This window comes from Setaria viridis, chromosome 1, assembly GCF_005286985.2.
Source record: "Setaria viridis chromosome 1, Setaria_viridis_v4.0, whole genome shotgun sequence".
Taxonomy (NCBI): domain Eukaryota; kingdom Viridiplantae; phylum Streptophyta; class Magnoliopsida; order Poales; family Poaceae; genus Setaria; species Setaria viridis.
The window spans coordinates 2,122,466-2,144,355 of NC_048263.2; the positions used below are offsets into that span (position 1 = coordinate 2,122,466).

The window sequence follows — 21,890 nt, forward strand, 5'->3', positions numbered from 1 at the left end:
TTCTGAGTGATCGGCGTGGTCGCCGGTGCAGATGCGGACGATGGGGCCGCGATGGGGATCTCCGATGAAGCTCCTTCTTCGGTGGAAGGGGCCACGGCTGTCGTCACCACCGCCGAAGGTGCTACTTCTGGGACATCGCGTGCGGGAGAGCTGCCGGAAGGAGCCGCCATTGAAGGAGAAGAGGGAAGAGTAACAGGAGGTGGAGCTAGGAAGCTTCGGCGGCAAGGGAAAGGTGCTGAAGGAGGAAGAAGGCGCGCGCGCTGGGAAAAGAGATGTGAGCTTGAAGATGAGGTGCGGGTGAAGCGCTATTTAAAGGATGCCTGAAGGGGGGTAAAAATGGAATTTTTACCGCGCCGGCGCTTCGAGTTTTTCGGGAGTAGTGGCTGTCGTGGGCGCCCGTTTCGAAAAATTGCAATGATCAGCTGGAAGACCGCGAAACGGAAGGACATTTTCACTGCGGCCGTTTCGGAGGGGACGTTATAAAGAATTTCGAAGTAAAAGACTATGTTTTACTCCGAAATTGGGGGGCATGTGTTGACGCCCGATTTCGTCACTAGTAGAATCGGCGCCAAGAAGAAAGGGAATCGGAGAAGCACAGTTGGTGATCGGCCAAATGGTGCTACAGTGTGAGATCGGCTGGTGATTTCTGTCTCGCTTCGGGTCGAGTATACCAGAGTCCCAATCGGTAGCCTTTTGCTGATGAGAAATCGGCCGATTAGGAGGATGGGCTAAATGGGCCTGTTTGGGCTTAGAAAGGAATAGAAGGATGAGGTGGAAATCAGCCCACGAAGCGTGGAGTAACCAACCTAGCACGAATCGTGCTTGTAGATATTTGTTTTCGGTTTGAATTAGGGATAGAGTTTTAGTCGGTTAAAGAAATTATCTGTACGGGGCTATAAATAGCTACCTTTGTAAATCTGTAATCATCAACCAATCAATACAACAAACTACTTTTTCCTCGTACTTACTTTCAAGCAGGCGACTTCGCCATTATTTTCTTCTTTTCCACGAGTTCGTGCGGGTTGGCAGGGCTGCATCATCTTGATCTCCGGCCGATTCTGTAAGTTCCGTTTATCGAGTAATATCTAAGCTTTAACTTCGGGCGTATCGCTATTGTTTCGTTTAGATTTATTCACTAGTTATCGATATTTGCTAGATTCATAGGTTTTACCTGTTTTTCTAGTCTTTATCACCAGTTATCCAGCTAGGAATCGGTAGTCTCGGCTTTCTTTACTTTCTGTTGTTAAATTCATCTATTGCCGATTAGATCTATTCCTAGTGTTGTTATCATAAGCTTTGTATCGATTACTCTAGCAATTCTTTGTCAACAAGGCTGCAGAGATCAGGCTGTTTTATAGCCGATTTCATTACTACAGTAAATCGGCCGATTCGCTGATAAGCTCTCTCGAGATCGGAAACTTAGCCGATCGGGATTCTTGAATCTGACACGTATTCTTCCTTGCCAATCAACAGGTCAGATTGGCTGGCACGCCGCGCGAACCGCACCAGGGCAAATCACCCGAACAGGAGTTAAGCAGATTCTCCCAGGTCGTGTGTCCGACGCTAGGATTTGGTTGACCGATTTCTAGCGCCAACAGTGTGCCTCTTGTATTGATCTATTAGTTCGTTCTAATCCACTGCATCAGTTGGTATTCAGAGCGGAGGTTCGAGTCCATGGCAGGAGGGCGAAGGAATCGAGGTCGTCCACCCCAGCGAGACGCTTGGGATGGTGACGCTGAGGGAGAGGAGTCTCATGATGAGACTCCCCGTCGTCATCGCGACCTGCGGGACATCAATGCCAAACTGAGAGATCAAGATCAGGAGTTGAGACGTCAAGTGCAAATCCTTGTACAGCAAATGGAGGCCATGTAGATTCAGATGGCTCAATTGGCTGACACTAGGCAATGGAGGGACAGGCCAGAAGACCAGGGTGAGGAAGACGCTGATTATGACAGTAACAGCTCTTCAGAAAGTGACCTGAGGCGTCCTGAAGTAAACCCCTTTGCGCAGCATTGACATGGAAGGAGTTGTGTTCCCGCTAGACGTGAAGCTCTGCTGAAAATTTTGTGGATTGGTTGGATCAGCTTGAACATATATTTGAATATGCAGATGTGCCTGGGGAAGAGCATGTCCCTACAGTTGCAATGCGACTAAAGGGACGTGCTTCTGTTTGGTGAAAGAATCTAGAGAAGAGTTGACGAGTTCGTGGCAAAAGAAAAATTGATACATGGCTCGCCATGAAGGAAAAGATGCAACGGGAATTTCTTCCTTTCAATTACGAGGAAATATTATTTATGCAGCTCCAAAGTCTTCGCCAAGGCACTATGAGTGTGGATGAATATACAAATCAGTTCTACCCGTTAGTTTCCTGTAACAACTTAAGTGATTCTAAAAGCCAATTGGTAGTAAGGTATGTTGGTGGCCTACATAAATTGATCCAAGATGTGTTGGCTTTGCATACAAATTTCACACTTTCAGAGGCATATCAACTGGTAGTCACTATTGAGAAACAACAACAGCGAGCATGGCGTTCAAATACCACTCCATCTCGTCCACAGTCTAACAGTCCAACATCAGCAATGGAGGTTACTGGCAGCAGAGATATGCGATCTACAGGCTCTACACCCAAGGCCAAGGGAACCACTGAGGCACCCAAATCATCATCTTCTAGGAGTGGTTGTTATTTCAAGTGTGGCTCTTCAGACCATCTGCAGAGAGACTATCCAAAGACTAACAGTAGGGATGGTAAGGGCTTAATGGCTGAATTTGATGAAGAAAGTCATCAGCAAGACAACCCTGTATATGACAATTATGATGAAAAATAGGAGGATGAGGTTGAACTTGAAGGAGATACAGGGCTGATGCTTGTGATGGAGCGTGCATTAGTAGCACGACCAAAGAATGATGAAGATTGGTGAAGACGGAATCTATTCCACACTCGATGTACCATTGGTGGTAAGGTATGCCATGTCATTATAGATAATAGTAGCTGGGAGAACACAATATCTGAAGATGCTGTTAGTAACTTGGACTTGAGAAAATCAAACACCCTTATCCGTAGAATATGAGGTGGTTCAAGTCTGATAAAGTATCAAAGGTTAAATTTAGATGTTTAGTGTCCTTCTCTATTGGTAACAAATTTTTTGATGAGGTTGAATGCGATGTGGTTGATATGGATGTTAGTCATCTCATTTTGGGGCGACCATGGCAGTATGATTGACATGCAATGCATGATGGCCACAAGCACATATATACTGTCATGAAAAATGGGCAAAAGTTTGTGTTGAATCCAGTAAATATGGAAGATCTATCTGCGTCAAATAGTGGGGAATCATCTGGAGCTACCACTCTGGTATCTTTCAAGAAATTTTTGTATGAGGCACATGGAGAAGATATCTACTTGTTGTTAGTTGCAGAGCAGAGAGATGGCATAACAGTACCCAAAGAGGCACAAGGGCTGCTTCGAGAATTTTCTGATGTGTTCTCTCAAGAACTCCCATCTGTATTACCTCCTATGCGGGACATTCAGCATCACACTGATCTAGTACCAGGAGCTAGTTTGCCAAATCATCCGGCTTATCGCATGAATCCAATAGAGTACAATGAGTTGAACAGACAAGTGCAAGAATTTTTTGACAAAGGCTTTATTCATCCTAGTCTGAGCCCATGTGCAGTTCCAGTATTGTTGACACCAAAGAAGAATGGAACCTGGCATATGTGTGTAGATTCTCGAGCGATCAATAAGATTACCATTAAGTATCGGTTTCCTATTCCTCGACTCAATGATATGCTGGATAACCTGGTAGGTGCTGTGATGTTTTCCAAAATTGATTTGAGTGGTTATAACCAGTTGAGAATTTATCCAGGTGATGAATGGAAGACCGCTTTCAAAACAAGAGACGGCCTTTATGAGTGGTTGGTTATGCCTTTTGGTCTCTCTAATGCCCCTAGTACATTTATATGGTTGATGAATCTTGTGTTACAGCCTTTTCTTTGGAAGTTTGTTGCTGTATATTTTGATGATATACTCATATACAGCAGTAGCATGGATCAACATCTACATCATTAGAGAGAAGTGCTCTCTGCATTAAGGCATGATCAATTATATGCCAACTTATTGAAATGTGAGTTGTTGACTACTTCTGTGAATTTTCTGGACTTCATTATATCAGCAAAAGGCTTAGAACCAGATCCAAATAAGGTTGCAACTATTACCAATTGGCCTGCTGCACGTACTTTAACAGAGGCTCATAGTTTTCATGGTCTTGCTTCTTTTTATCGGAGATTCATTCGGAATTTCAGCATCATTATGGTCTCTTTTACTGACTGCATGAAAAGAAGTGGAATGTTTGTACTAACTGAAGATGCACGTAAGGCATTTGAGGAGATTAAGAAAAAATTGCTTCTGCTAGTTGTTTAGCCTTACCAGATTTTGACAAGTTATTTGAAGTAGATTGTGATGCTTCTGGAGTAGGAATTGGTGCTGTTCTCAATAGGATCTCACCCTGTGGCTTTCTTCAGTGAAAAATTGACCGGAGCACAACTTTGATATTCCACTTATGAAACTGAATTATATGCTGTGGTTCGGGCCTTGCGACATTGGAGGCATTACTTGTTGCATCATGAATTTGTTCTCTAAAGCGATCATGAAGCACTTAAACATTTTCGAAGTCAAGCTACCTTGAATTACAAACAAGCACGATGGGTTAGCTTCCTTGAAGAATATAACTTTGTTTTGGAGCACAAACCTAGTGCACAAAATAGAATGGCTGATGCACCGAGTCGTCGAGCACATTGCCTAAGCATGACAAGGACTAAAGTCATCGGGTTTGATGTGCTTCCAGAGCTCTATGCTTCTGATCCTTACTTTAGCGACATTTACAGCTTTGCACAAGCCAAGAGGTCCGCTTAGTATACTGTCCATGATGGTTTTCTCTTTCGTGGGTCTCATCTCTGTATTTCTGATTGTTCTATTCAGGAATTGATTATCATGGAGATTTACAATAAAGAACATTGTGGTAGGGACAAATCTGTTGAAATATTGTTGCAACACTATTTTTGGCCTCATGCTCGTAGAGATATGGAAAGGTTTGTTCAGCGGTATTATATTTGCTAGGTTTCCAAGGGAACAACTACCAATGCACGCTTGTATGGATCATGGACAGATCTGAGCATGGATTTTGTGTTAGGCCTTCCCCGTACGCAGTGCCGTGTGGACTATTTTTGTTGTGGTTGATCGGTTCAACAAGATGGCTCATTTTATAGCTTGTCGGAAGACATCTGATGCAAGTCAAATTTCTCATTTGTTCTTTCGTGAGGTCGTGCACCTCCATGGTATTCCATGCAGTATTACTTCTGATCGAGACACTAAGTTCATGTCTCATTTTTGGCGATCTTTGTGGAGGCAAATAGGGACAACGTTGATTTCAGTACTGCTTATCATCCGCAAACAGATGGTCAGACAAAGGTTGTGAATCGGAGCTCGGGCAATATGTTACGGGCTCTTGTTGGTGACAAACCAAAACAATGGGACAAGGTTTTATCCTATGCAGAATTTGTTTTCAACCGCACTCCAAATCGTTCTACTGGATTTTCTCCATTTGAGGTAGTATATGGTCGAGTTCCCAATGGTGTGCTCGAATTAACACCTCTGCTTTCTTTTTGGAAGAAAAACCAGAATGCTAATGATTTAGTTGCAGAGTTTGGCATGATTCACAAGTTAGTTCAACAACGACTCTGTGAAAGCAATGCTAAATACAAGGCTGCAGCTGACCAACATTGTCGACACGTTGTGTTTCAAGGTAGCGATTATGTGTGGGCTGTCTTAACCAAAGATCGTTTTCCTGCTGGACAGTATAGTAAGTTAAGTCAACGGAAGATTGGATATGTAAAGTTCTACGAAAGATCAATGATAATACCTGTCAGCTCAAGCTACCAAGTCATTTGCGTACATCTGATGTGTTTAATGTGAAACACCTTCTTCCATATCATGGTGATCCGCTGGATGATGGCAACACGAACACTGGTAGAGAATTGGGCTTTAGTCCCGGTTGGTAGGGTGCAAATATCTCGGAAATCCATCCGGGATAAACCAATCGGGACAAAAGGGGGGGTCTTTTATCCCGGTTGGTGTTTCCAACCGGGATAAAAGGGTCGAGAGCGCCGGCATTGCAAAAAAAAAAATCCTGAGCTCCCAGGCAGGCGATTTTTTTCACGCGTAATATGCGCGTGCGCGGTTCGTGGGATTCGAACCCACAACCTCCAGCCTCGCGCGTACCTTCCTTGCCATCCCACCTACACACCACATCTGAGTATGTAGGGGATGCTATCCTTTTGTATTAACTCGTGGGGGACCCTTTTATCCCGGTTGGAAACACCAACCGGGATAAAATTTTATCCCGGTTGGTGTTTCCAACCGGGATAAAAGGGTTCGAGGATTTAATCCTCTTCCGGTCACCTTCCAGTCACCTCGTTGGGGACCCTTTTATCCCGGTTTGAAACACCAACCGGGATAAATAACCCCCTTTTATCCCGGTTGGTGTTTCCAACCGGGATAAAAGGCTCTTGACCCTTTTATCCCGGTTGGTGTTACCAACCGGGATTAAGGGGGGGTCTTTTATCCCGGTTGGTGTTTCAAACCGGGATAAAAGGCCTCTCAGAGTCTTTTTTTCCCACTAGCCTTTGCAACCGGGATAAAAGGTCCCGGTTGGTGAGCCCCCCACCAGTGACCGAGTTTTAGTCCCGGTTGGTGAACCTTTTATCCCGGGCCAACTTTAAACCGGGACAAAAGGGGGCGCATGGAAAGCCAATTCTCTACTAGTGGAACTCGAGGTCGAGTTCTTTGCCCAGGGAGGATGATGCAGACAAATAAACTCAAATAATGCGTCAGTTACTTTCCTTGGGAAGCCTAGTAGCTATAGTATTTATTTTTCAATAAAACTTAAGAGTCCTGCGTGCTGCGTGCATACATGTAAGTTGTTATCTTAATGGCCTTGCGTGGTCTATAGCTATATACATGTAAGGAGATTTGGGAAGGAGAACAGTTTTTGGATAATAAAATTACTCACTATCATTGGTGACCACTGGACGGGAATTGTGAGTTACAATTTCATCTAATTTTATCTGTCTTGTTCGTGTGCCTCTTGTATTGATCTACTGATCTACTAGTTCGTTCTAATCCACTGCATCAGTGCGGTGTTGCCCGGGGGACCTCCACTGCATCAGTGCGGTGTTGCCCGGGGGACCTTTCTGGTTCGGGACGGGAGGCGATTCGGCGTACTTCCACGACTCGACCGGCTCCCAGGTTTGGGGCTGGGCACCTTACTTTAGTCGGCGTGCCTCCTTAGCTCCGTTAGTCCTCATGCTCGGGAGCTGGGCACCATATTCAGATCGGCGTGCCTCTGTGGCTCCACCAGTCCTTGCGCTCGAGGGCTGGGCGCCTTACTTTGGTCGGCGTGCCTCCTTAGCTCCACCAGTCCTCGCGCTCGGGGGCTGGGCGCCGTATTCAGGTCGGCGTGCCTCCTTGACTCTGCTAGTCCTCGCGCTCGGAAGCTGGACATCGTATTCAGGTCAGCGTGCCTCCGTGGATTTTTTGAGGCAAATCCGGCAGCTACTAATATTTTGAGGCAAATATAACCTTATTAGCTCCAAACTTTTGACCTTAATATGAAAGGAAAATTAGTGAACAAAACCCAACGGCTATAGTAGTTTGATTGCACCCAATCCAAAACATCATTTGGTTTGATAGAGTATCAAACGCAACACCTTGGATTGGAAAGTCTTTCCCTTTAAAAAGGTGATATGATCAGATCAAGGGATCCAAAAACACGTGCTATCCCATAAGTACATGGCACGACTTGAGAGCATCTAATGCCTTGTGTCAACTGTTGGTGTGCACCACAATTTAATTTTATGCAACGATTGACGGCATGTTATAAAATAAGCACAAGTTTAAAGCTAGCCCTTTTGCATGCCATGGTTGGGTTGTGCGTGCGCGTGCCGTTTATTTGCTTGCACCGCCATCATGCATGGCAACGTCTGCAGATCTGATCTTCACAGCGGTGCATCACATGAAGGACCTAAAGAAAGTTCCATGGATCGGCTAGCTGGTCAGTGGTCACTCATGAACACAACAATGGCTGCTCTGACTGAAATTGAAGGTAGGAGAACAAAGGCACATATATATAACCAGCACTTACAAACTATTATATATAAAAAAATATAGGTGAAGAAGATAGTCCAAAACCTAATCATGTAGTCATGCATGCCACGTCACATCACACCATGGCAGTGTCTAAAATAATAGCAACATAATTCCCGCGATTTTTTTTTAAATTCAACATTCTAAACAGAGGACGCTGAAACCAACAAATCAGGTCCTATCACCATCCTGAACTAGGAACCAAAAACAGCAAAGCCGGCAGGAGATTCTTTGTGTTCTCTCCAATCTCCATCCCTCCCAGCCCCACAGGCATCTTGCCCGGCGTCCAAGCAAGCACAACAGCTCACCTATCTCACCTATCCATCCATCCATCCACCCGTCCGTCCTTGTTTCCCCTATGCATTCTTTCTGTCTGCCTGATCAGGACAAGCCATGGCGTCGTCGTCACCATCGCTCCTGGACCTCATGAGCCTGTCGCCTTCCCACGACGGCTGCACGGACGACGACGACTCCTCCGAGGGGAGCTGCGGCGGCAGCACGGTGCAGGTGGTGCCGAGGGACGTCTCCGACGAGCTCCTCGGCAAGTTCGAGGACGCCGGCGAGTTCGGCTTCGAGTACGCCCGGAGCGGCCTCTGGTCGCCGCTGGTGCTGCGGCCCGAGGTCCTCGCGATCGCGCACCGGGGCCGGGGGAGGCGCGGCCGCCGGAACTGGAGGAGGAAGGTTGGCACGGTGAGCTCTCTGCATTATCTTCCATTGTGCATGTCCAAGGCTAGCTGCTGCAGGTGTTCTGCTCCCCTAGCTGACACTGTTGTTCTTGTCTACTGATGCAGGTGTTCTGCTGCTGGTGACATCCATCCAGGGCTCGTGAGTTCTTGTGCGGTTTAGTTGGAGTCTGCTCATGTAACTATTTTTGTGCTTTAATTTGGCGATGAAAATAGTTTGTTTGCACTTCTGTTTGAAGAAAAATACTTTGTACTGGGAAATGTAAAGATAGTAGTAGGAATGTAGGATGCTTGTGGGCATGTATGTAATGTTGTGTGTGTCCACTAATTAGTTTGCTCAGAATTCTGATAAGTTTGCAAAATGCACCAAAATTTGCGTAGTGTTGTAATTATTCCTTTTGAGGGACTCGTATCAATATACCCTGTTCTCACTGCTGTGAAAATTGAGCTTTGTTATCGTTTCTCAGATGCAGCTTGCACAACGGAAGATCATAAAAGAGGAACTGCAAACCTCTCTTTTCCACGAGGGAGCTGATCCATACATACGGGGAGAAAAGCCCTCAGCATCCACATCCACTTAGACGATATACTACCTCCAACTTTAATAGGCCTTTGAGATTTTTTTTTTTTTTGAGAATTATTATATGGGCTTGGCCCATAAATCCTCCATTTTCATGTTTGTTTTTTCCTACTATGTTGATGACAGGTTGCACATCAAAAGATCATGCATAGATGTTCTGAAACACTGACAAAATGAAGAGGGCTTGCAAACCCCTTGGTCTTGATAATTTATTTGACTTTACAAAATGGTCTATCTAAGTACATTACGACCACTACAGAATCTAGTCAAAAGGAAAGCAAAAAGGTATATAATCATAAAAAATACGCAGGCATATGATTTGCTCTACACTCGATTCACATCCTAGATCTACCATCCAGATGTCACCCCGCAATTCTATGCGACTCACGTTTCTCTTGGTAATTTCAGATTATATTGTCACTGCCTGCTCTTTTTACATTATATATCAAAATCGATATTTCACAAAGAATCTCCCCTTTAGTATTAAAATCATCATGGATGCAAAGTATGCAACATCAGGATTATAGCACAAATCATCAAACACTAGAGCTACTGACACCGTATAAATAATGAGTTTCAGGTTTCAGCTCAGCTTTAGGATGCACTGCTAGTTCTCCGGAATATTCATTGGTCTGAGCTTGATCTCTGAAATTCAGCATTATAATGCCATCTATCTTCTAGATGGATTAAGGCGTGCAAAGTGGAGGATTACCATTTCAAAATTTACCAAAAGCAGATAATATTCTTCATGCAACAATTCTTCAGAATTAAGCAGGTGTCACTTCTAGTGCCTCTTTACCCGTGATGCCTTCTTTGAGTTCTTTGAAGTACACTTCATAGTCCTTTTCAGGAGGGGGATTTGAAGGGTCAATCACATAGGGTTCACTGAATGGAACAGTGCTCTTGACCTGATCAAAAGAATTGCCACCATTAGCTTTCTCCCAAAGATAATTAACAATAATGTCTGTTCCAGTCTTGGAAACAAGTTGCAGAGTTTTAACCTCGAAAGTTTTCCCCACTGCATTTGGGCTTGCCAGAGCTGCTACACAAATGCAAGCAACTTCTTCTCTTGATATCTTTCCCTGAGATGGTGCAAGAAGTTTATTAAATCGATCAAAGGAAAAAGAAGAGCTCATTGGGATGTCATGACGATGGTGCTTCCTGTACGTACTGTGATATTGTCCCCTTGATCGAATATAAGGTCAGCTCCAGCTGGTTCCTCAGTTAATGCACATGGTCGTACAATAGTGTATGGAATGCCACTTTCCCTAATTAAATCCTCTCCCTGAAATGACACCTCAGACGGTATAAGGGTTTCTACTTTCAAGGTAACCAACATGGTAGATATCCTTCAAAGTATTATATAATATGCCAGGGAAATAAGAAGGCATTCACCTTTTATAATTATGAGTTTAAGGCAGTGAGCATACCTTCAACTTATAAGTTAAGATGGAGCCAAGCTCTTTGTTCAAGCGAACAGCAGGCGGTTGTTTGCTTAAATCTAGCCCTGGTCTTTCAGGTCTTGTAACTCCTGCAGAACTCACATGAACGAACCTGTGAATAAAAGACAAACAAGCTCAATTAGTACTGAATAGTTCCAGAAAGAAACTGAAAATGAAGTAGCTAAATTTATTCTATTGTTGAACTGATGTCATCTCCTGAAAACTACTAGATAGACATACCTTGGAGTGATTGGCTCGTTTATGTATGCTCTAATACTTGAAAAGGGAAGTTCAAATGGACCTTCAGCAAATGTTGGGTTGAGTTTTCCATCATATTCAAACTTGCTGAACATAAGCTACAAAATTATCAAATTAATGTTAGATAAATGTTTACCGAGAGTTCAATGAAAGCAATATGGCTCGGGGAGATAATAGATTGATTATGAGGTGCAAAGCACGTACAGATTATATAGGCAAGGATGTCCTAGGGTTTATAGAAATAGAACCAATCAACGGAGATCCTTGCCTAATTAACATATCACCTATCCATCTATCCCAGGGGTGGGCACAAGGCCAGAGGCCTGTGCGGCAGCCTACCCTAGGCCCAAAGGGCTGCCGTACATACCCACAAACATACTTCTAACATTCAAAGTTTAAAAAAAACAGAGATACCTGCAGTGAAGTGATGTTGCTTGCATCGAATGGTGGAGCATCAGTCATAGTACGAGCACGGAATACAGGTCTCAGAGAAGAGAAAGGTACTTTAACCTGATCAAGGAATAAGAACATAGCTCTAAGTCACTGCAACAAATAATGAAGATATTTACAATATAGTATGACATATTTCCTAAAAAAAAAAGCATAGCATGACATACACTTTGCCATTCTCCCTTAGTGGTGTCAAAGCTTGCTGTGTAGCCAACAGTATCCCATTCATAGCTAGTCCGAATAATGAGTTTATACCGTCGTCCATCACCTTTAACTCGTAATTCAATACCATCATATGCTGACAGGTCCTCTGGCACTGTAAAATTCTGCAGTCCGAATGAGGTAATATACTGTTAACAATCAAACATCACTATAAACAGGAGTCACTGGCAGATAAAAGTAATAATAAAGTTATAAATTATTGAGTGCCTCCATAGTTTACACTTGCTTATGTTGCCAGAAAGAAAATTTTCATTTATTTCCATGAAACAACATAGAATAAAATTGATGAATGCAAACAACATATCACATAAATAACAATCATATGCTTAGCAGTAATTTTCTTTTCCCATAATATATGGAAGTAATTACCTTTGTCCTTATACTAGTAAACCCACCATTATTTGAAGTAGATACAGTACCTAGATAAAGGTGATGCACAGGAAAGGTAAGCTTACAATAGCAACATTTCAAGCAAATGCAACATCTCGTATACAAGGTTGAAGAAATAAAATAAATACCTTTGAACAACCCAGCTGGCCCACCAGTTTCACTTCCTGTTGGTAGGATTTGGAACGTGCTTTCACTAACACCACCCATTACAACATCATCAAGAGCTCCCCACACGATCTTTCCAGATAAGTTGCCTACATAAAAATGAAAATATTGCACTAAGATTCATGAACTTGTAAAAAAAGTAACCAAGACATTGACATGAAGTAGAACCATCATGATTAGGAAAAAAAAAGGGATTTACTCTAAGTTTTAATATCAACAGGAAGTAATATGCTATGCAACAATAGCCAAATGATCAATTATATGTAATTATGGGAACATAATTTTGTGGTCCCAGGTCCAAATGTCAGTGATACACTCGGTGGTATCTCTTTGTACGAACTGTGACTTTTGTGGCACCATGGAGGTCATTGGTGAACATAGTAGTGCCAGATGGCATATATGAAAATAAGTAGAATAGAAATTTTTAATTTGATCAAGCAACGAAAGATATACCTTTGAGCCCAAATAGAAGTTTCCCTTCACTTAGTCCAACACTATTTTTTATGGCATTAATCAAATTTTGCATTCCAATGTACTCTACCATTTCAGGTGAAGGTCCCTTGATCTGATTGGAAAAAACATATAATGTAGTGAACTTGGAGTCTCATAAAGCAAAAGTTACAATTTTTAGGAGAACCAGGCGCTACTTATGCATGAGAAGATTTCTTGATGCGCTACCTCAGGTTCAAAAAACTTGATGCCCTGCATGAATAAGAGACTGAAGTGTCATACCATTGTAGCCAGATGGTAGAATGCATAAACTTTACATGTCATAGAGTATTGGGCATATGACATACTTGTTTGTACTTCTGCCTATCTGGTGTATCACCTTCCTTTGGCCCAACTATGACAGAGACTGCATTCACTACTTTCTTGATCCCTTTGAAGAGCTTAGGATCGAGTGTATCTTCCTTTGTAACATCTCCTATGATCTGAAACCAGAAGTAAGCTGGTAACTTCAAATATGAAGTTTATGAACCACAGGCAATGAGATCAGAAGAGCTATGTCATAAGTCAGCATATCTCTGCACGTTATTTTATTTTGACCTTCAAATAACATGTCAGAAATATCAAATCTGTACCCAAATTTGGTTTCATATAATACCGACCACTTCCATAGCTTTCTTTTCTTCCAACAGATAGGTTTCAGATGCATGTAACAGCGCCATCTATGCCAGGCGACGTAACTGTTGACCACTATTGAGTATTGCCAAAATGAAATCTTTTGGGAACCTTATTTATTTTGGCATTAAAGCTTCCTTTGTCTAAATAAAAGTATCAAGTAATGCCATTGGGTTGCTAATTTACTTGGTTGCTTTGAAGTAGGTGCAAAAGCGCGGTTGACTGATATTAAATCCCACAGCACAACATGTAGAAATTCAACTAAACTAAGTAACATACCAAATCTACATCCGTCCCCAACATGCTCCTTGCCTTATCTTGGTTTCTAGCCTGAAGTCAGAAAAATGGAATAAATATCATAGAGATTATTAGAGCAACAGTTCATGTGATAAATGGAAAATGTGAAAAGCCAAAATGAGTTTGGTTGACAGTATGATACCAATACTCGAACTGGTACGCCCTTCTTCCGCAAGATATCAACCACCCGTCTCCCAACGCCACCGGTGGCTCCAGTGACCAGCACCACATCTGATGTTTCCATTTTCTTGGGCACTTCAGTAGAAGCAGAGCCAGTGAAACTGCTAATGATGGATTCTACAACCTAAAAGGCAAAGCAAAAACATCAAGAGCTAAAGACATCATTCATAACCCCAAGCTGACTGTAAAACGACAGCAAACAGAAAGTGCAAAAGTTAGTGACAGAACCTTGAGAGGGTTTGGGGGGCCGTTAAAGAAGTACAAAGTCCTGACAAATCTGCCGATGTCCCAAGACTGCTGCCCAGCAAAAGCTATTACCTCTCTCCGCGACAACCGTGATGACGCACGTCTTGATGGGCTGTATGTGAACCGTGGAAACCGTTTTGAACCGAGGAAAAGCACCTTCTGGTCTGTTCTTGTGGAGCAGGAAGCAGTAAACCTCACCTGATGACAAAAGAGCAATATCGGATATCATTTTATCAGGGCACTTCGTATTAGCAGGAATTGTTGGTCTCAATAGTTGGATGTAGTAGCTCTGAGCTAGTCAACCTGATTTCATCAAATAACAAATTTAAAAAAAAATGGATGAAAAATTAGGTCCCACCGAGATTTGAACTCGGGTTACTGGATTCAGAGTCCAATGTCCTAACCGCTAGACCATGGGACCTTTGATGCCACTGAGCTATTAGTAAACTATAAATTCGTAACATCCTAAGTGAAGGGTCTACTAAAGTGTTTGGTTACTTGCTTCCGTTGTTGATGGCAAATCCCTAGCGACCTTGGCGGCATCTGAGGGTTTGGTTTACACATATCTTTATCGAATATGGACTCGATTTCGATGAATCCACATGAACTCGGCTCAGCACGCGCAGGAAAGAGACAGCAAGAAGGAAAACAGATCGACGCAGGGGGGCGAGAGCTCACTCACCCGCGGCCTGGCGAGAACCACCGGAACAGACGAAACGGCGGCGCCGCAGCAAGAGGAGCAGTTCATCTTTCTTCTTCCCTCCCTGGGAAGGACGACACGACAGCAAGGGGACAGCAGGGGATTCTCTTCACCACGCCATTGGGAGGCCGCTGCTTAGGCAGTTAGGCTTAGGTTGCAGCGCGCCGCGACGATGACGACGCAGGGGATGCCGCGGGAGCGCCGTGGAAGTGGAAGGGGAGGCGCGGACCACACAAATTCCTGCGGTCCGGTGCGTGCACGTGGTGGTGCGCCCACGAGGCCACGATGAAGGCTCTCCCAGCGCGGCCTTGGGCACTTGCAATCGTCCAGTGGGACCTTGAGATTCGTGCGTCGTGAACGTGACGTTCTGGAAAACGTTTCCATTAGAGTGAGGGAATGATATCCTCGTCATTGATTTCGAAGCCCTACTTGAATTGCAGGTTTGAATGCTGCTCTCCTGGAATTTCGGCCATCTCAGCCTCAAATTTGGCCATACAAATACCAGTACTAGTAGTTTCGGGTGCGTCTTGCTATTCAAATTGACCATTCCCTGACGTGCGAGATGGATCGCTCCACGTCTCCACGGGCAGTTTGCAGGCCAGCCCACGAGCTGCTCGACGAAATGCGCGGCCGGGCACTGCCCCGACCTTCTTGTCCGACGACGGCGCGGTACGCTCCCCGCACACCCCTCCTTCCCTTTGCCATCGCATTGTTTCTTTATGAGCCGTATAGTAGTGCCTTCGTCTTGGTAAGAGTTGGCAAGGGTGTGTACTGGCTGACTGGCACTGCCATGGCTGACTGGCTAAGAGTTGCTTACTATGCTTTGCTAGCTAGCCGTGTTGGTTGATTCGTGCCCCTCTTTTTCTCTAGTAATAACTAGCATTAGGGGTAGTAATGGATCATGGCCCTCGTACCTCCTTCACAATTCAACTCAGCCCTATCTATTTTGTTCAAAATCATATAATATTATGGCCTGGCCCTTATTCACTCTGAGCCTTAAATTTGCTAGGCTAAAGGCCATTTACCACCCCTAACTAGCATAGATATCATCACATTCAGGACTGCAGTTGTTTGAAGACAATAGGATGATCAAATGTTGCAATGCCACACAACGAATGACCTGGTCTCTCACTTTTTGCACAAACACTAGCCGAACATAAGACAAATGGCATGCTTCTACATAACCCACCAAGCCACCAATGTTCTGGGACATACCATCACCATTCATCATCATTGTCTGTCAGAGCCCTTGTCACATGTCTGCTCGTTTAGCTACCATACAATCTCACCTCAAACACTAGTCAAAAAGTTTTTAAAAAAAATGATAGCACATGATTTCAAAAGTGTGTACAGTTTGCGCTGTTTACTGAATTGCAGCCGCTATCCAAGAAGCAGTTTTTGGGGCTCATTTGGCATGATGTTTTGCAGAAAACGACACTACTCCATTGATATGTTATGCTAATTGAAGCGCAAAAAAAAGTTAAGTTGGAACTTTCTATGCTTTTCTTTTATGCTTTTTGGAAGATTGTGAATGCATAAAACTTCACATTCCATTCACACATTGGAAATGTTAGGAGATAAATTTACAGAAGCACTGCACACGATAATTGCGACTAAATTACAAGTGGCCTTGTTTTCCTACTTTCCCTATAGCATATCATCTTGCAGACACCGGCACTGGGGACAAAGGGGATGAAGCATCACAGATATCATCTCTGGCTGTTGCTGCATAGCCTGAAGTGCTTTCTGTTTCCATATTACCTTCCAAGACCTTCACAACCTGTGACATGGCTGGTCGTTTACCGCAGTCGCGCTGCAAGCACCAGATAGCTAGCTTGATTACTTCTGTCATTTCAGATCCATGTAACTGGATATCTTCATCCTGATTGCTGACTATATCCAGAACTTGCCCGATCTTGATTTTCTCTTGCAGTATATTAATTAGATTATTGCTTCCTTCAGGCTGATTGTTTTCCAGGTTTCTCCTTCCACTCACTATTTCCAGCACAACTACACCAAAGCTGTAAATATCAGCCTTCTCAGTAATTGTTGATGACAGCCATTCTGGTGCTAGATAACCCCTTGTTCCCCTGATTTTGGTCATCACATGGCTTTGGTCCCTATCAATCAGCTTTGCTAAACCGAAGTCGGAGATCTTTGCATTGAACTTGTCATCAAGGAGGATATTTCCCGGCTTGATATCAAGGTGAGCAATCTTCTGGCGGCATTCTTCATGAAGGTAGGCCAAGCCCTTTGCAATGTCTAGGATAATTTTATATCGAGTTGCCCAACTGAGTGAACCACTTTGGTTCTTTCTGACGATCCATTTATCCAGAGACCCGTTGCTCATATGCTCATACACAAGGAGCCTGTGGAATTTGTCGGAGCAGTACCCAATCAATCTGACAAGATTAATATGATGGATGCTACCAATGGTGATGACTTCGGCCATGAATTCTTCCTTTCCATGGCCAATGTCACGCAAGCATTTGACAGCAATCTTGACATTTCCAAGTTTTCCCTCATATACAGGCCCGAATCCTCCTTGTCCCAGCTTTTTGCTGAAGTTATTAGTTGCTTCTCTCAGCTGTTTGTAGGAGAACCGTGTCGGCATCCCAGCCACTCCTTTAAATGGATCATCCTCTTCCATCCTCTTCACTATTATTCTTCTGATAATGAGAATGAGTAGGCAGACGACTGCAACTAGAACAGGAACACCGATGTGGTAAGCAGTTGGATTTATTTTCTTACTTGATGATGGTGGTAACATCTGCACCTTGACATATGCAGATAAATTATATCCAACTACTTCTGGCTGGTAATTCATGAGTGAGAAAATCTTTGGCACTAGAAAGCAGGAACCATTAGAGACATTTTGATGCCGGAAAAAGACTGCCTTGCATGAACAGGTCTTCAAGCATGCCTTCTTGCAGCTTTCTTCATCTGTTGTCCAATTATATGCAAAATTGAAATACGTGACATTCGGCAGTGCTATAAGCTTATGATATTGGATCATGTCACAGGACAGAGGGGATGCTAGGGAGCAGCCCAGGTTAGGTTGCCGGTCATCCAACTGATGGAAAAGGTCATCATCAATATTTCCACTCGGGCAACTGCATTGTCCTTGTGAACAGATTCCATATTCTCCACATACTGTAGGGTATGCACATTCATCAGGATACACATGCAGAACATCAGCAAGAGTTTTCCATGAAATACCATTCCATCCATAAACTCTCAGGTGCCCATCATCCTCAAGGCTCATGAATTGTGTCGATGATGGCAAAGGCAGAGAGATATCGAATAACTTGATATCTGTGCTGTTGAACCTGAGAAATGCTGATAAGCTCCCTTGTAAAAAGGAAATGTAAACCGTACTATTCTTCACTTGATCAGAGGATATGTTCGTCTTTGATTGAACTATTGCACCAGTAATGTTAAAGTTTTTCTGATAATAGAGCTGTGGAGGATCTGCATTAATGAAAGCATAGAGGCCATTGTCGAGCACGGTGAGGTAGAACTGACCTTGAGTACTATTTGTCACCGAGGAAGTGGAACTAAGCCTCTTCCCTTGCCACAATGACTGTCCAATGAGGAGTGTGTCAGTTGGGTGCGCAAATGATTCCCATAACGTCTTCCCCATCACGTTGAAGAGAATCAGATTCCCAGTCTCAGCAAGATTCATGCCGACAACAGGGCTTCCTGTTGTATTCGTGGACCAGACTAACGAACCATCGAAGTCTCTGAGAATGAGATTTCCATCCTTGGTAAACTGCACTGATGCATTCTCCTTCACAGGACGGTACCTGTTAGCTGTCCACACGACCCTTGGCGTGGCTGTGGCATTGAAGGCAGGGTTGCTTGGATCACCAATGGACATGAAGAAAACTGCAAAGAGGAAGACATTGCAGGGAGCAGTGCAGATGAAGCCGCAGCCAAAGGATGGACCAAACCCGGCAGGCTTCTGCCTGACAAGAATGGCTCTGATCGTGGAACCATCATCGTAGGTTGTATTGTAGGGGATAGTAGCTTCATTGTTGGTCCAAAGAGAAGGAAGGTTGGCAATGGGGCTAGGGTAATCAATGGACCAAGCTTGGGAGATTGGAATGGACAGCATGAAGAGGAGTAGCAATCTTTCAACTCCAAGCATGGCAGGTTTCTTAGTACTTGAACTGGACATGGAGATCTCTGCAGATCGTGTGATCTTTTGGTATGGACAATGGAAGGAGAGGTGATCTCAGAGACAAATGAGGGGGGAGAGACATGGAGTTTAGAGCTTGTCTGAAAATTCAGCAAAGACAAGCATCCGTGCATCAGATTAAAGAATTGGATATGGGGAGGAGTGGAGACTTAGTGGCATTCAAGTCCTGAAAAAGCAAACATAAAGTACACTGGAAACAAAACTCTGGTGGTCGTTGGCATCAGGGTTTGACAAGGTTCATGGCATTGTGCCAATTCCAACACCATTGGTCCTTGTTCTGAATCCAGTTACTGAAGTTTTAGCAGACAATCATGAAATTTTCTGCCCGAAAACCAAACTGTCCTTGGAGCTGACCATATTTTATTCAACTGAGACCTATCATTAATGAGTAAAAATCAGGTCCAGGAATCAGGCGAGCTTGGATTAGATAGTTTAGAATTATCCCGGTTGTCGGAGGTTGTCATGTAGAGCAGTACCCCTCTATGAACTAAACAAGTCATGTAGAGCACTCGATGCGAATCAACTTCCTCACCGACATAAGTGGCCTGATCAATTTTGGGCCCACATGAGAGTTGACCTATTTTATGATCTATCATGTTAATTAGTACCTGAATATTTTAAAAGGAAATTGGGTCAGCAATGATCTACCACAAGCAATTTTATTTGGTCACCCTGCCCTGGTTCTGTATCTTCACTCTTGAGTTCCCTTAATGGACACTAATGGAACTTTTTGTGACGAACTTGATGAAGCATTTGATTACTTGTGATGGAAAAGAAAGTCTTAGCAAACTTTGACCTGAAATTGCATATTTCCAGTGTCATGACTAGATTGCTTCGATCAGCTGGAAAGGAATACAATTAGCAGTTTGTATTCAGTTTCCTTGAGAACAAGCAAAAAATGCAACTTTCTTAGCTAAAATATTTGTTTCTGCAGTCGCCTCTGAATGTTTACGGAATGAAACTATCAAGGAAGTTGTGGGATCCACGATGGACACGACAGAGACGGCGAGACTACACGGGCTCTCCAGTATGGACGTAACGTAAGCGTAAACATGTATTCTTCGAGAATACATTCACGTGGTTGTGCTTTGATTTATAGTAGTCTTTTACATGAAAGTATCATCCAGGAGCTAAAATCTGCTCATTCTAACCATGGACACGTCAAATTTCAGTGTCCCAGTCTCCCAGAGCTGTCAACTTCACTTGCTGCCCTGGGCGGTTTGAAGACGGTGAACGGTGGTTGTGGGTTGGGCTTTACATGTTAAGACTGTTAGTGACCTGAACTCCTGAGGGAACCACACAATCATTCTTGGAGCAATTCCAGTTCTCCTGATACGTATCTTGCAGTTCCATGATCAGCCTGCTCCGGCGCATCCACATCAGCTTCAGAAAGGAAACAACACACCCAGCTTCCTCCTGTCAAGTGTGAGTCCAGCTCGAAACCTAACAAAAATGATCAACTGGAAACCTCCAGTCACATGGCGACTGGCATCGACATGATTCCAGGTGTGGACAAGTCTGGCAACCTTGTAGACCTGGTCTGGTTGAACTCTGGACGCATCGAAGAATCGTGTGGTGTGAAACTGGACAGAGCTGCGGCGTAATGAACGGGCGGGCCTTTTTTTTCTCTGTTTCCAGGCAGAAAGGTGCAGAAGGCACACGGTTTCGTTTAGAAATGAGGTTACCTGAAAGACCAGAATGAACTACTAGTTGGTATCAACATAACGTGAGCAGTATGCAAAGGCCTCCAGGAGTCTTCTGCTCAAACAAGAGAATTGCTGAACACCTTTTTTTTTTACAAAAAGTTTTTGCTGATGATTCATACATCCATGAAGTCTGGAAAGGTTCTCTGAACTTTCTAAACGGCTACTAAAAGGTTGGCGTTTGCATCCAAAATGTTTCAGTGAATTTAATTAAGTAAAAGAAAGTTTCAGTGAACAGAAATGCCATGCTGGAAAGAAGTTGCTGCAGAACCTAAGAGAATCTGTTGTTGGGGCCAGAATCAAGTACTAAAGGGCATGATAGATGGTTCAGCCTAACTAGGATGTTTCTCCAGAATAAGTCTGTCTGCAATCTCATCTCATAATATGATCCACTTGTCCGGTTGTTGCAGCATGCAAACAGACAAAGTATCAAAATGGGTGTGGGCAAATCTCCATCTGGGACTGGGAGAACAAATATTCCACACGGTTTCTCATGAAGAACACACCCACAGCTGCAGAATGGAAGGCTGTGGCCTGTGGGCCACCTGAAATAAGCAGTCCATAACCAGTGGTGATATGTGAACGTCAAGGGTTACCATCAGATCAGATGCCTTCTTCCATTCTGTTTACCTGCTGAGCTTCTTGCTGGAGGCGCCTCGCTCCTGCAGGTCCTGGCAAGCACTCTGTCCATTCAAACTTTTGTGTGAAACCCCCAGATCAACATCATTGCAAGTTGAAACCTTTGTTCATCTGATTGATACTCAGCTCCTCTCCAACGGATCTTTTTTTTTTCTCTTAAGCTGGAGTCTTTTACAAATTTCAGCAAGAGATTGTCTTGGACACATATATACCGCACTCTGCACTCTAACAGAATCTTCAAATAATATCTTTCTGGAGATTCAGATTCTGGTCAGAGCTCAATTGTTTTGCCAAAAAGGTTGTCTTCAGCTTAAGATTATCTCCAAGAATCAAGACGTTCTGCCTTTTTGGGGATATTATTCAGATTGGCACATATTCTCTCTCCTATGCTAGAACCAGCACCAGTTCTTAT

At 43.7% G+C, this 21,890-nt stretch overlaps 3 protein-coding genes and 1 non-coding gene across 4 annotated transcripts; 1 reads left to right on the forward strand and 3 right to left on the reverse strand.

Annotated features, from left to right (window-relative positions):
• The first annotated feature begins 8,374 nt into the window (after positions 1–8,374).
• On the forward strand, positions 8,375–9,326 carry LOC117860101 (uncharacterized). Its single transcript, XM_034743361.2, has 2 exons — positions 8,375–8,890; positions 8,992–9,326. The coding sequence occupies exons 1-2, from the start codon at positions 8,594–8,596 to the stop codon at positions 9,007–9,009; spliced, it is 315 nt and encodes a 104-aa protein (XP_034599252.1). The 5' UTR covers positions 8,375–8,593; the 3' UTR covers positions 9,010–9,326.
• Positions 9,327–9,920: 594 nt separating this feature from the next.
• Positions 9,921–15,186, reverse strand: LOC117860008 (protein HIGH CHLOROPHYLL FLUORESCENCE PHENOTYPE 173, chloroplastic). The gene is made up of 16 exons (XM_034743246.2): positions 14,918–15,186; positions 14,218–14,433; positions 13,952–14,113; positions 13,792–13,842; positions 13,188–13,322; positions 13,069–13,092; positions 12,844–12,955; positions 12,354–12,479; positions 12,205–12,254; positions 11,781–11,939; positions 11,578–11,673; positions 11,146–11,261; positions 10,894–11,017; positions 10,635–10,748; positions 10,465–10,545; positions 9,921–10,371 (listed from the first exon to the last, which is right to left on the reverse strand). Exons 1-16 carry the CDS (start codon positions 14,981–14,983, stop codon positions 10,231–10,233), a joined length of 1,773 nt encoding a protein of 590 aa, XP_034599137.1. The 5' UTR covers positions 14,984–15,186; the 3' UTR covers positions 9,921–10,230.
• On the reverse strand, positions 14,585–14,656 carry TRNAQ-CUG (transfer RNA glutamine (anticodon CUG)). Its single transcript has one exon. It is a non-coding gene; the product is annotated as a tRNA-Gln (tRNA).
• A 1,281-nt stretch (positions 15,187–16,467) lies between the features above and the next one.
• LOC140222923 (G-type lectin S-receptor-like serine/threonine-protein kinase SD2-5) lies at positions 16,468–19,546 on the reverse strand. Its single transcript, XM_072294059.1, has one exon. It carries the CDS (start codon positions 19,113–19,115, stop codon positions 16,593–16,595), a length of 2,523 nt encoding a protein of 840 aa, XP_072150160.1. The 5' UTR covers positions 19,116–19,546; the 3' UTR covers positions 16,468–16,592.
• Positions 19,547–21,890: the final 2,344 nt, after the last annotated feature.